A 15,745-nucleotide genomic window follows, 5' to 3' on the forward strand; every position below is an offset into this window, starting at 1 on the left:
TTTGGGGCAACTCTTCGTTTTTCATGTTTGCGGCCAGCCAAGCCGCGAGGAGGTCCCACCGCTTATCGAGCGGGTCTGCAGCGCCAGGAACAAAGAGGCGTTGCGTGAGCTACAAGCCCGCTTTGTGGATGTAACATTGTTGGAGCATGAATCCTGGGTGCCCTAGACATGCCCACTGGGGTAAGACATTGACATTTTGGTAGCGCGGCAACACCCACTTGGGATGATTATGGCGAAACTACAGTGACCAGCATTCTCAGCGCACACGCCCACATGGGCGGGATATTTAAATGTGTGCATGGGGTTCCGCTTCGTTGCTGCTCCCTACTGCCAGTGAACAAGGGCTGGAGAATGCCCGAAACGCGTCTGGCTGTGTGACTTGTGTTTGGAGCGCCAGGTGATATGCTCTTGCATTCTGCAAATATAAGGATTAAGCTTGTCTGCGTGTGACTTCCTCATTTGGGGCAACTCTTCGTTTTTCATGTTTGCGGCCAGCCAAGCCGCGAGGAGGTCCCACCGCTTATCGAGCGGGTCTGCAGCGCCAGGAACAAAGAGGCGTTGCGTGAGCTACAAGCCCGCTTTGTGGATGTAACATTGTTGGAGCATGAATCCTGGGTGCCCTAGACATGCCCACTGGGGTAAGACATTGACATTTTGGTAGCGCGGCAACACCCACTTGGGATGATTATGGCGAAACTACAATGACCAGCATTCTCAGCGCACACGCCCACATGGGCGGGATATTTAAATGTGTGCATGTGGTTCCGCTTCGTTGCTGCTCCCTACTGCCAGTGAACAAGGGCTGGAGAATGCCCGAAACGCGTCTGGCTGTGTGACTTGTGTTTGGAGCGCCAGGTGATATGCTCTTGCATTCTGCAAATATAAGGATTAAGCTTGTCTGCGTGTGACTTCCTCATTTGGGGCAACTCTTCGTTTTTCATATATATATATATATATATATATATATATATATATGTATAATTTTGTGTACGTGACTTGCAGTGGAAACAAGTTTTTAATTTTGCCAAGAACTATATTGAAGTACCGAGAAGGTAAAAGAATGACAGTAATGGTGCATTGTGGGTATTGTGGTCTGAGAGTAGTGGGACAATGCAGTGCTGGTATACAGTTATGATGAAAAACCTAATTTTCAAGGAATTATCCTAATGAAACCAAAGTGTACATTCCGTCACTGCGAAAAAGAAAATGACATTTATTTTTGAATACTTAATGACATTTATTTTCAAACACCTACTGACACTTTAAATCTAACTGGTGGACATTGGTCCTACTTCAATGTTTGGAGTTACATTTAAATGAGCTAACAAACCCATCCATAGAATCTTTGCATATGATTAAGCCTCGTGGGAGGCGAAACGCGTCATGCTTGTCCTGTCCCCAATAAAGAAATGCAACAGCACGGTTGGAGTGGCCTGTCTCAAGTTACGAAGAGTAACTTGTGTTCTGTGGAAAATTAGAATAAACAATAGTTTTTCGATATTTTTGTACATATGATTATTTTTGTAATTGATAGTTTTAGACCCACTATTTCTTTATCATGACATTGTTGTGAGCAATATTATGTCTGTGATCTGTATATATGTCTTGTACTGCTCAATAAGGTTAATTATTCACACTGGCTAGACCAGCAGTGCTACCTTCTCACTCAATGATGGGCTTTCTTCACTCCAGCTCTAGTTTCATTCACTAACTTGTATGGACCTCATCTACAGAGAGAATATTCCATTTGTAACTATATTCCTACATTGTGTTAGGGAGTATAGCTTCTTTGACCCACCCTGATAACTCTTTCATTTCATAATGTATTAAACTATTTTTTAGTAAAACCTCCGTTCATCAGTACGCTAAACAACTACATTTGTGTTGATCCTGTTATAGTTAGAATGTCTTTGTTTATAAACGATATGACAATCATGGTCTTTGATTATTATTGACATAGACCACTTTAAATTATACTTGTGCTAATGAACTATTATTTTAATTTGAAAATAAATATTTGGCAGTGCCCATAGTAATTTCAGCCAACTTCTGTATTGTTATTGCTGGTCTACAGAACTCACACAGGCCAGCAACGGTTGTGGGTGTCTGTCTGTGAGGCACCCAGGTGCATTCTAGAGGAGAAAGGAGCACAGTGTGGAATGGGTATTTTATTTGAAACACTTCTATCTCTTCATGAGTAGCGACTGGTTGGCTGTTTCTTTTTCGATTTAGAGGAGCTGGGGGAGAGACCTTGGATTGTTTTCTGAAGGTGACTAAACCTTGAGTAGCTGTCTCGAGGTGTGTGCATGTGATGCTTGAGTTGTTTTCCTAACAGCAGCAGCACGTGGAATTGGTTGTGGTGTTGTTCAATAAGCCTTTTCTAGGTAGCTAGGGCCAAGCATTAGAATCTATGGAGGATTTGTGGAGGTGAAGTACTTGCAAAATGGCTTAGGTGTTTTAAGACAATTTACATTTTAAGCTACTTTGTTAGTGTTGATATATTGTGTGGTATCTCAGTTGATGGATTAATGTGTGATGACAAGAAGCTTGAACACAAAGCAAGAGCAGAAAGCATCATAATGAAATATCTCCATCTGTCTGCCCTACCAAACTCTGAGGCCTTAGACGGTAATATACAGCTCTACGTGTTGAAAATGTTAGCAGTGCTTGATCTCTACCCTTCATTTTCTTTTACAGAAGTGAGGCTAATGGCTTATTCGAATGAAATGGCAGCAATAACAGACCCTGAGAGCAAGTCTTCTAATGACACCGCTGACAGAAAATTCTGCAAAATGTACATCGGTCATAAAAAAGTGTGGATTCCCTTTAAGCCCATCTTTGTGGGTCAAAAGATACTGTTGCAGGAACAGACAGCACAAAGGGAAAGTAGCAATCTTCATTATTTTAAAGGCCATAACTTGTGCATAATTCAACCTTTTTTTAAATTACACCAGGTGAGTTTTAGAAGTGGCAGCAGCATTACAAACAAAGACAATGGAAAAAATACCTTGACAAATGTCAGTAGTTTGCGCAACCCCCATGGTACTACAGCCAGCCATTCGATGCCAGGTACAGGCCAGGATGGGTCCTTGATTGTTACAACATCTTGGTCTGTTTCCCATCCAGGCTCCCCTTGAGAGTTATCTTGATGTTTTATTTTACGTGTGGTATAATAATTTAAACAAAAGAAATCTGCTGTACCCTGAACCATCTTCTTTTCTTCTTCTGTAAACTCTGGAAGTCTTGATATGGGGAATCCTTGCTTTTTACTTTTTGCACTCATATGGGACTTTAACACCTCTGGGTAGTCTCCACTGATGAAAATTGGCTGAGCAAACCTGCCGAGGTTGAAGGCAAGATAACGTTTGACTGCTTCCTGGTCTTCCACAGAGGTTGGATCAAAGGGTTCTGCCCAATCGGAATCTAGAGCTATTGATACACGACCATGCTGCGTCTCCTTGAATAGCAAGTGGTAGACATGCCAAGCTTTAGCATGAGCCTTGATCATGTTATGTGCTGCCTGGTAAGCTCCTGTTTCAGGATCCCGAATTCCTGGAGCAATGCAGCCTTCTCCGTAGCCACCCCAAGCAACAATATGAGGCTCATTGATAGTAATCCACCATTTAACTTTGCTCCCAAATGTGTCGAAGCAAAAATGTGCATATTCACTAAATAAGTCCACAGTTTTTTCTGATTTCCAACCACCCTGATCTTCTATACCTTGAGGCATATCAAAGTGGTATAATGTCACCAACGGAGTAATACCAGTCGCTAACAGGTCATCAATCACCTTGTTGTAGTAGGCAATTCCTACGGAAATAAACAAATTACAAATACTGCATTACTATTTCGAGGTTTTGAAAACATAGAATATCAATTCTGTAATGACAACCCTGTTATGCTTTCCAATATATCTACACTCATTTACCAGACAATATAGGCACGTGTATGAAAGTACCTATTTTCAGCCTTTCAATCAGCTTTTCTTTCTGCCTAAAGAAGAGGTGGAGGGAACAGAGGACCTGACTCAAAAAGGATAAATTTAATTTGGAAATGAACACATTGGACCTTATTGGGAGTTGCTCTTCAAATCTAAAGGAGCCGGTAACTCTTGTGATCAGCGCCACAGATTTACAGGGAATTTCATGTTTCTGTTGCTGTATATTTTGCCTGCTTGAAGCAGGTGACACTTCCAGGATTAGAACAGGAGCCAAATTAAAATTTACCCCAGAAATGTAATGTGGAATTACCAATTCCCTGGTAAATCTTAAGTTCTAAGAGTGCATTTAAAGTTCCACTTGCAATCAGCTGGTAACTTTTCCCCTTGGAGTTGCTGGTGCAGGGGACAGGGGTTTTATGGACGATTTTACTAAATACACACAAAGCAGCACATAATAGGTTTCCTCCTACGTAGTACATGCAGTTGTGTACATTGCCGAATTAACTACAATCTATGGAAAATGGTGTAAATTGTAGGAATACATGCATTATGTCTACTACCCGAAGCTTAGTGTAGGGAGGACAACCTGTTCTAATGTATTACTTTTTTCCTGAATCTTGTGCACATATATAATAATTAAACATAATGCAGAGAAAATGGCGATGTCTGTAGCATGAGGCTGAGTAAGATGCAGGTGGGTGAAAGTGGGCTTAGATTGAACAAAGTCAGCAGCAATAGGCTTAGAAATGTCATGCAGAAAGTTAAGCCAGAAAAAAGTTAAACGAACCCACAATAGATGGAAACTTTTTTGCAACTAGATGATACTGTTTTACAGGGTCCGATGTTCAAAGACCTATTCACAAACCCAGATGTGTAATTTGCACCCAAACTGGTTCAGTGAACCTGTAAGCAAACTTATGAATTAACGTATGCACTCATAAGTTGCTTCAGAATTCCTACAGTCTTAGGAGCTAGCAAAACGACCTTCCAAATGAATAATAATCAGGTAGGCCGTAATGTGCAACCCTCTAAGAATGGCTTCAGACGCATAGGGTGTAGCCTGCAAGGGGAGTAGACCACTATCCTTGCATTTGAAATCCCAAACAGGAACCTTTTTTTTTTATTTTTTAAATATACCTTGCCGAATAAACAGACCGGTGCTACTTATAAAAAAATGTTTCTCATTTGAGAACCCTTCGGGGAATAAGCATGTGTTCCTAGGAGCACTGCTTGCTCTCTCGCTGCTTACTTGACAGAATTACCAAATGGGAAGTGTAAACGTGGATTGCTTAAAAGTCAATGCTTGGAGGGTAAGAATTCATATTTTAGCTTTCTTAGGATAAATTATCCCATGTCGTCCATCTTTACTGTGTGGTTGTATTCTAACACGTGGCTTGAACTGCTGGTTATTCTTTGTCATAATAAAGAACTCGTAGGCTTCACTAGACGAGAAAGTGATTTCAGGAGCTAACTAAGAAGAGTGTACCTTCCCAAGACAGTGCGACTGTCCCAGACTAAGGGACTTATTACGAGTTTGGCTGTCCCATGGACCACCGTATCAGCTGTGGCGGTCCGAGCGTGGTAAGCTCAGCGGTCCAACCACTGTATTACGAGTTGGGCGGATCAGCATTGTGAAGACCACCACATGACTGCCGAGATTGCCAACAGACCGCCAACCACCGGGTTCACGATCGAAGAAAGGATGCCACCATAGGGCAGTACAGGGGAGCTGCACCGCTGTGCGTATTACAAGTTGCCTGTTCCACAAGCGGACCATGACGGTCTGACTGCCTGCTTCAAGGTGGCGGTGACGAAGGATTTGGTGTGCATGCTCACCCCTTTCTTCTTATTCCAGGCAGATTCCAACGTGGATCAGTTTCTCCAGGTCCCCCCTCACATCAGGATCTTCACTCCGAGGATTACAGTCCTGTGTGTGGCGATCTACATGTCAGTCTGTTTCGTACCATATACCCATTGCCAGGACTGCCGACATATGGCCCGAACCTCAGTAATGGGTAAATGGTATTGTCCCACATATATCATGCATATGTGTGCATCATACACATGCAGGTGAAATACGCACACAGGCGTCGATATATTTGTTAATAGTACTCACCACTGCTGCAAAAGTTCCACCTCCACACCCCCGTGGTTGACTCGTAATACAACGGTCTTTGTACTGAAAGCGCCATGGGCTGCTGGGGGAGGAAATGGTCCTACAATGGTCGGACCGCCAAACTCGTACTGAGGCCCTAAATAACGTACTATGAGCTGAGAACAGAAGTAGTAAACACCAGTATTCGGCACAGTACAACAGTAAGAAAAACTTCTAATGTATTCCATTGCAACTGTTGCTTCTTTGCGTGATTTCGATTGGTTAGATGCATGTGAACCATGTACTAATGTAGTAAATGTATGAAGCTTTGTTTAAAGTCCTAGAAAAGAGTGTGGTTTCTCCATGCCAGAGGAGACCCTTTCCCCACCCTGCGCAAGCCAATTTATGCTGTATTTTTACTAATCTTTACTGAGTTCTTTGCTGTATTCTCTATAGAATTGTATACTTATTGACTATATCATCTGATGGCCCAGCTTAAGCATTTCTGTACTTTATCTAATTGAGTAAATCTTGAAAATTAAGATCCTTGTCTGTCATGCTTTAACAGAAATGCTTTAGTCTTGCATTCTGCACCTTCTGAAATTAGTTGACTAAGAGAGACGGGTCCAGTAATGAGCACCAAAGTCCGTTAGGGACTACACCGCTCCTGATCCTGTGCCAGCGCGCTCAGGAAAGCAAACTAGGATGTGGGTAGGTACGACTGATAGAAGATGTCCCGTACGGATCTCTTTACCTTTGCGACTCAGTTACTACACCCCTTGAAGTGCCTGGGATTTTTCAATGAATTGCAATCAAAACTACAGACATCAAGCATTGAAACATATCATTGCAAATAGCAAAATCTTTTTTGTGATTTTGCAAAATCACAGGGTTGTATGACAACTGCACGGTTTAATACATCAGGCTCCTAGCTCTTTAATTGACAATATGATTTTACTTCTATGTTTCGATCCCTCCTGTACTATTTTCTATTTTTCATAACATATACATTCTACATAGACCGTACATAGCCCAAATGTTTTAGGTTGTATCATTGCTGAGTGCGGACAGCATTGTAGTAGCCACTCTCCTAAAAGCATAACTGGAGTTGCATACAGTGGGAATCTAATTAGATTTTAATTATTCTTTTACTTCAAGAGATATGAGGAAACAGAAATTAGCTTAGTTTTCAGTATGAGGAAAAGACATGTTATAATTATATTGCAAATGGTGATGCACAGCATTTTAAGGACACAAAGGATGGGTTTTCTGATATATTGAAGAATCAGGGAGGGAAATCCAAAAGTGCTTCACTTATCATGCCCACTGGTGTTATCTTCGGCAGATTAGCCTGTTTGTGTTAGAGGCTGAGGAAAATGTTCTGCCTACAACTACCCAGCAGTGGCTGCTCCGCTAAGCCGCTACCCCACTGCATACTGAGCAGTAGAAAAAAATAAAGTGATAATCACACTATGTAATTATCATTTTATTTTCCATTGTCAGGCAGGTTTGAGGGGCGGGGCTTCGCTGTCATCACAACCAGCAGGGAAGGAGTGGTTGCGGCACTTAAGTGTGCATAACGGTTTGTAATGCACACTTTGCATGTTCCCCACAAGGCTGTAATAGACAGCCTGGTGGGGAGCATGCACAGGCTCACAGTGCCCGTCCAAATGCCACGGCGTTCAGACCAATCACAAAGCTGAATTGCATCGTTGTGATTGGCTTAGGGGAACCTGTGTGTGTTTCCTGCTTCAAGCAGGAACAGAAGAGGATGATGCAAGGTGAGGCGGCGGTCCGGCAGCAAGGTAAGTAACTTAAAAAAAAAAAAAAAAGAATCTACCCCCCTTCTGCCACCGCCTCACCAGTTCTCCTCAGTAGCAGCCGCCAATGCAACTGCCATGAGTAAATGAGTTGCTGACTAGGAAACAGCAAGATTCCTCATTAGACATTGTTGCGTTAAGGGCTACAAGAGAGAGTAAGGGGCATTTGAGCCTACATTTGAATCTATATTTGAGCTGTAACTCAGCATGGTATGATGGTCAGGGAAAGCACCCTCTAAGGTCATGAAGTAGCAAGCTTTCGAGCTAATACTGGTGTACGAATAGTGAGGAGCAGGCAAAGACATACCACGAATGAACAGGCACAAACGGTGAGGGACAAGAACAGGAACAAGACAGAGTAGGCAAGACAACCCTAATGTCTACAAACAGACAATGGGACCAATAATGGACAAACACACTAGATTCCCACTAGAGTGTAAACAGGTAAATCTCACAAGTTCCCAGAGGAACAGGGGCAATCAACATCCCTGCAGATTACTCTTACAGTCCAGGCCTCGAGAAAGTAACTCGCTCACTCGCTATGGCGAGTCAGATTTTATCAGGGCGAGCTATTTTTATAGCCTACTGGCTCGTTCTGGTGAGCTGACAAAAACAGGCGTTTTGTTCGCTTAGAGAGTGAATGAGCAATAGAATGCCTTTAAATATTGTTTTTATCTTGTCACATTTGCACAGAGCCAGGGGTTAAATGTCAGTTTCTATCTTAAAATTTGCAGCTTATTTTAATCTGGAGGTTGGGGTTTGCTTTTCTTTCTCTGATTGCAGTGTTAGAGGATTTGGTAAAGTGAACTGTCTGACAATCATGCTGTACAAAGAGTGTGAAATGAAAGGCTGTAGGATGTCATTTTTTTTTCTAACACAGAACATCTAAATAATACGTTAATGAACTGTAGAAATATTTCAACAGTTATGAAAGCACATATTTTGTCACTCTGTGTGATAGAATATTTTTTTTAATAGGATGAAAACAAATCCAAAAACGTTACTTGGTGATGTGCAAATGATATTTTTTCTGAAACCCAGTTTTCAAAGGTTACTTTTATTATTGTCTCTACGCTATTTAGTGTTATTTGTCAAACTGCATGTTAGTGTGAAGATTTGTGGGCATTTCAATTGACAATGTGCTGTTAGTGAATGATAGAGTGCTCTCACATCATGCTTTAGCAATATATTTACTACAAGTGAGTGTTTAAACATGAACTAAGAAACATTCCCCCTCCTCTAATGATAATGTTATAAATGACCTCCGAGGCAAGTCAAGGGTCATGTATACTCTATATATAAGCTACATTTTTTCTATTTTTACTATACATACACAGCGCAAAAAATCTGTCTATTAAATCAAACAAAAGAGTTTTTTGTTTCACAGAAAAGCTGAACTCACATATGAGAGGGTGCTCTCATTTGTGATAATGAAAAAAGGCGGTTGTGTAAAATACATTTTTTGCCTATGATCACACAATTTTAAACCAGTTTACCAGTCAAGTGCATTACAGTTATGTCGAGTAGATTATTCTAGTCAGTAGACTTGCAGATCGGGTAACATTGGTATGATTTTTCAAGGCCTGCAGTCTCTTTGCAAATCCCTTTGAAAGGAGGCATCAGACTTGATTTCCTTTCTGGACCCTCGGAAACAAACAAGGATTGTACTAACATACATAAGACAAGCCCCTATAGTCTAACTGAAGACACAGTGGAGATTACCATGAAAATAGCAATATCACACTATCACAATTAAGACACTTAAGACAACGGGGCCTATTGCCATAGAGGTCGGAAAGCCTCTGACCTTCAGTCACTTGCGAGTGTCAGCCGACCCTTGCGGGTGATAGTGTGCTTTACAAATACACATAACATAACAAATGAAGATGCCATCAGGACAGTCAAAGCAAGGTTAAAATCCCAGTGTTGGACAATAAACGGAGTGGGAGGGAACAAATAAAGCATAAATGTCCTGAAACATGCCATTAGAGGCAATCTAAACATGTACGTTTGTCAGGAAGACACATTAACGTCGATAGAGCTGCCAAGTAGAATTTAACTGTAGACACAGTCACAACTTGGTGAGGAAGGGACGATTCAAACCTCAAGATGTAGGACAGGTGAGATGCAAAAGGACTAATGCCTTTCCAGCAGCCTGCCTACATAAATTTGGTGGCAGGCTTCCTATATGCCAAGATGACATCTGTGACCCCATCAGGAAACTTGATTATAGTCAAATGATTATAGTTGCACCACTTATTCTCCTTGCATGCAGTTGCTGTGTCTCAAGATTTGCGTGGGGGACCGATCATCTTGCTGACAGAGCAGAAACACTTTTTGTGGGAGTGGAAAAGGGACTTGAATGCTGATTGCCACTAGATTGGCCTATCCGATTCTTCCCAAACAGTTTGCAGTGATTAGAGTCATCTGTGCCTGATTCTCCTGCACTTTTCACAATACTTTGGACAGAAGCGCTATTGTTCAGAACAGGTATAGCAGGCCTTGAGAAGAGATGAACCTAAAGGCACCCACCAAGAGACCATCTAGCAAAAGGTGTATGGGACAAATGTGAGGTCCCTTCCTGCTTCAGACTGTGGCTACGACAGCAATGAAGAGAAAGACTGTGCAGCCAGACTTTGAACATATAGGGCACAATTTCATGCAGATGCTGCTCTGACACAAATAAAAAGGCCCAGAGCTCCCATGTTGACCAGAGCACTAGCCAAGCCCAGCAAGGACATATCCATGACCACAGTAGCCTGAGCCTGAACAGGTCTCAATATGCAACCCCTCAAACTATTTTAGGAGCCCATCCATCACTGCAGATCCTGATGCATCGACTGGAAGACCTTGACTCTACTGGAGGCTCTTATCTGCCACCTGGTGACTGTGGGTAAGGAGAACGTGAAGAGGAAAATAGGTGCCTTGGCAGTCCAGAAACCTCAACCAATCTCCCAAGCTAATGGCCAACACACCTTTCTGACAGAACTGGTTCTGAAGGCGCACGTCCAGGATAGTCCTCCGTTCCCCGAGGTAAAAATCCGGTGACCTTCTCATGAAAACACCACTTCCTTGGACTCTTTTCCAGCAAGGCAAAGATTTTCGTATACAGGTTACAGCATAAGTCGGTTAGCATGCTCTGAAGTTAACAGGATGGTCAGCTTAAATCCTCGAAGGACCATCATGATTGCCTCCCAGTGAAATCACTGGGCGGCATGATTTTTATGATTTTGTGAAGGGAAGTGTTAAAGGGGTTTGGAGTTAGCAGAGCCTGTAAAGACCTGTGGGGACTGGATCTGCTGCTGCTGATGACAAAATCTCGGTCCAATTCTGCCTAAAAAGAAGTGATATTGCTGCTGTATCATTTGGGTTGACTGCCATGGTTGCGATTGTAAGGACTGCACAGGCCTATAATAACAGGCAACCTTCTCTAGGAAACAGTTGCTCATTGGCTTCTTCATATGATCTGTCTGACTGTCAACCATAACATTTGCTGGTTCCCATAAAACATGCCAAAGACTGTAGCTTTGAGGAGAGCCAAGGCTTTAAACCTCTTGAATTCTGTGACATGTGTGGTATCGGACAAAGATCTGGGAAACTCTGGTTTCATTCTTGTGGACACCAGCTGTGTCTCCCAAAGAAGGGTCTGTCACTGGGGAATTTCATTGAACTGTCTAGTAAACAGGGCTGCTTCCTTGACAAAGAGCAAGACTTCTTCTTCCTATATCGCTCCTTATGTTCTTCTGAGGGATGATCTCCCAGGAAAACATTTCTGGAAAGTGACTTATCTTTGTGGGAGGTAGTCTCACTGCAGACCATAGCCAATAATTACTGAGGGCCTTTATGTACATGGAAATGCAAGAGTTACATGCTGTGGCATCATGTCCTGACCCCAGACAACACACATAGTTGTCATGAGAGTCTAAAAAGGACATTTTTCTGCACTGACAGCAAGGTTTAAAGCTTGAGGTACTTCCTGGAGGTATTTGACCTAGTCACCTTCGAGGCTGAGGATTTCTAGATTTTATTTTTAAGATGCAGCAATCAATTTAAAAGTAATTTACATTTCATTCATCGTACAAAATTCCATTTGTCATAAAGACATAATTAATGCATAGTTAATTTTCTTAAGCACAGAGAAACATGCTGAAAACATCCAGGATCGATCAGTACTCTCCCAGAAGAGATGAAGGCAGCTGCCATTCAGAGAGAGCATGAGGTCTAGAAATTTGACCGTTGGACCCTGGGGGCAAAGAAGGGCAGACAGGAGGCAATTGATTCTCTTTGGTTATTCAATGAAAGCCTGGTGGCCGTGGCGGATGTCAGAAAGCAATAAGCATACACTCCAGATCCAACAGTAATAATGAATGTATTCACACCTCCTCGTATCCACAGCCAACCATGCCCAAATAATGTGTTGGTTAGTAGTAGATATGGGGAAAAGGTAATAGTATAAGAGATAAAACAGAGACACTGGATATCGAGACTTAACATTCAGGAGTGCACTCTCTTCAAGTGAATACGTATTGATATCTAGAGAACAGAGCTTTAATATTTCATCACTCTTGCTACAGACTTTAAAACTCTCCATGACATATGATATAACCTCAAAAAACATCCCTGTGTTAGTGAAACTCACCGGACCTGATACACAAAGATACGTTAACGAGTTTACTACTATTGGTATTCACAAACCCAAAGTGTAAACCTACTGCAAATGTATAAGTTACATGTCTCTACTCCCAGAGTAAAGCAATTGTCTTACTCTTGGATGGGTGGATGACACCCCAAACCCGTCGCTGACCTTCCCTAAACCTCTCTTTATCGTCCCTAATCCCATCACATCAGGAGTACGTTTTCTCCTTTTCTCATCTACTCCCGTGTATCCCTATCACATTTACAGCTAAAATCTACATTTGTGGAGAGTCTGCAGTTGTGGCAAGGAACTCTGCACATATAAATATAGGCAAAAGTTACCATTTGTACTAAGTATTTTAGTTCATTTTGTAGCACTACAAAATGTACTACAAAGTGCAGTTTGTAAATAAGGCTCTACGTTTTAGTCAAACTCTAAGTTTCCTAAAACTGAAATACATAAAGTGAAACATCGCAAGCATGAATTATAATTGTAAAGTTCATCAAGCAATTACTTTCCTAATCTATTTTGCTACCTCGATACAATATGTGCATGAAAACAAACTACATCAAAGGCATTGAAGGGAAGGCATCCTTTCTGTTTCTCAAGTTAATAAACAATATATGCCAAAAAATGAGTTCATTGTCCTTAAAGGATAGCTCTGAAACAATACTAGATTTTGTCTCCACAAACATGAATGGATTCCTAAGAATACCTCCCTGTATTCATTCAGCTCCAAAGATGATCATTGTTTCAAAGGTTTTCCCATAACTGTTAGGAAAGTCCTGGACACAGCAGCAATGGATCTTGACTACCTAGCAAGGACACTGTGGACCACAAGGAACATATACTCAGTAAATTCAAAATGGCTGCAGTCAGTTGCAAAGCTCTTGAGAGCCGTGTGACTTCGTGGGACACTTAGTTTATTTGATTTTTCTAAGGCATCTCTTGTATTGCATTTAAAGTTGACATGAAGCCTCTCTTTAAGTGGCACCAACAATTGTGCGCATAGTCAGCATTTCCATTGTCTCAATGCATAAACTGTTTGCCTGTATCAAGCTTCAGCACTTCTCGTGTTCAAAGCGGTGGCTTCACACTATGAATCATAGCAATGCCTTCCTCTAATTTCTGCTGTTTTGGTAGTGAAGTTCCTGATTTATCCACATTACTGGTATAGAACTCATGCAGTAAAAGTGAGGCAAGAAGACTAGATGTCAGTTCCCATGATCACTCCTCATGGCTGAACCCCTTTCAATCTTCTAAACGCTAGAATTACTTTATACATTTTTGTGCATCCAGAATCTTATGTACTTCATATTTTATCAGCATGCATCTGAACTGGTATAGGATTTGGAGCAAGAAATGTTTTTGCAGATGAGTGTTGTATCACAAGACACATCGAACATGCCATATATTTTCATGGACCGAGGCAATTTTAGTTATAAGGGGATTCACAGTTTGTTCAATACAAAATGGAACAATGAACTTTGATTGTAGCTTAGATGATTTCTACAAATGTAAATTCTTTTTGAGCAGCCATACTATCTCACACACCAAATACTGAGTTGCAGGAGTTCTTTTTCAATCAGCACACATCTAAAGTCCAACTATGGCCTTTACTAATGTTTCAGATGCTTACTTCTGAATTTCCTTGTGCTCAAACATTTTTCATTTTACTGAAGGAACTTAGGTGGAAAAGCCAATCTAATGTTAACATGCTGATATGATGTCAATATATACAAAAGAAGGGTGACATCCCCACGACTGAATGATATGTATTGTTAATTGTTAATTCTCCTTACACAATGTCTTAGTTCAATCCTCTCCATGTTGTAAAGCTTGACATCTAACATACTGCTCAATACACTGGAATAATCTTTCAGTCCCATCATCTGCTTGAGGGTTGTATCAAGTAGACGGAAAATGTCCCTATACAATTCTTTGTGCACAGTAGACCAAAAACAAACAAGAACTGAAGTGAGACCCCCCCCCCCCTTGAAAATGTGTCATATTACATGTAAATGAACAATATGGTGTACAAAGATTTGGGACAACTGTTTTCAAATGGGCAAGTCTGGTAATGAGCTGAAATGCTGCACTTTTGTCAAATAGTCCACAACTACCAACATGACAGTACAATTACAAGACAAGGGTGCCCTCTCTCTCCTACTCTTTTTGACCTCTATATTGAGCTATTTGCTCAAAGTTTAAGGCTGAATGAAGAAATTAAGGTTTTTGAGGTAGAGACATACTCTAGAAAGATTGTGTTATACGCTGATGATCAGGAAGTAGTTTGTGCCACAGAAATGAGATATCTGGGGCTACAAATAACCAAAGATATAGACAAGATTGCTGCAGTTAATTTGCGAAAAGTGAGTTATGAGATAGGAAACCTGTTAAAGAGATGGCAGAATTTCCTGCTGTCTATTTATGGGTGGATTAATTTGATAAAAATGTTCCTTCTACCTAAAGACACCTTTCTAAATAACATCCTCTGGGGCAATAAGGGAATACGTCTTTCTTCATTTTGAGGAGGAAAGCTAGAGGAGGGGGTAGGGGCTTCCAGATCTCCAACTTTATTAATGGGCTTTTCAGCTCAAGAATAATAGAATGGTATTCTCTTGTCCACACAAGACCTTAATTGGCACCATGTAAAGAGCAATGCTCCGGGGTTTGTCTGAGGAGGGCTTTACCAACACATTCGAGGCACCTTAATATTTTAAGAGCGTCAGATTAAAATGTCTACAAGCAGCAGCAAAAACTTGGTTCGAGGTCAGATCACTTTTGGGTAGTACATACTACAGTAAGCGGTCTCCCATCTGTAACTCTCCAGGTACCACGGAATGCTTGCTGGATACTCTTAAGGACCCCTTAAACAGTGTGGGATAAACATATGAGGCAACTGTTAGATGAGGGGCAGTACTTACCCTGGGAATTCTGGAGTATTGGACCCAAGGGAGAATCTCTAGGTTTAAAATCTATCAAGTGAACTTGTGGCTGAAGAGGCTAGATTGGACACCAGTGGAACATAGCCAGATGGAAATGGACCTACAAGATTGCCAGTTTAAGAAAAAGAAAGTGGCACTGTGGTACCAGTATCTACTGACAGCTGCTAATGACAAGATGAGAGCTCCATTTTCCGTATGGGACGGATACTTGCCGGATGTCGAGTTGGAAGAATTATGGCAAGTATCTTTATCCATACTTTATTTGATAGTTAAACCTGCTGCATTAAGGAAGAACAATTTCTTTAC

At 41.4% G+C, this 15,745-nt stretch overlaps 1 protein-coding gene across 9 annotated transcripts in view; it reads right to left on the bottom strand.

Moving 5' to 3' along the window:
- LOC146862980 (cytosolic beta-glucosidase-like) overlaps positions 1-15,745 on the bottom strand; it is a 568,310-nt gene that overhangs the window by 222,442 nt on the left and 330,123 nt on the right. For all 9 annotated transcript variants that reach the window (XM_085642350.1, XM_085642349.1, XM_085642348.1 and 6 more), the window contains one exon: positions 3,008-3,810. In XM_085642350.1, the coding sequence (XP_085498476.1) occupies positions 3,008-3,810 (803 nt within the window). The remainder of the gene's footprint in view (positions 1-3,007; positions 3,811-15,745) is intronic.

Source organism: Triturus cristatus, chromosome 2_2, assembly GCF_964204655.1.
Source record: "Triturus cristatus chromosome 2_2, aTriCri1.1, whole genome shotgun sequence".
In the NCBI taxonomy this organism is placed as follows: domain Eukaryota; kingdom Metazoa; phylum Chordata; class Amphibia; order Caudata; family Salamandridae; genus Triturus; species Triturus cristatus.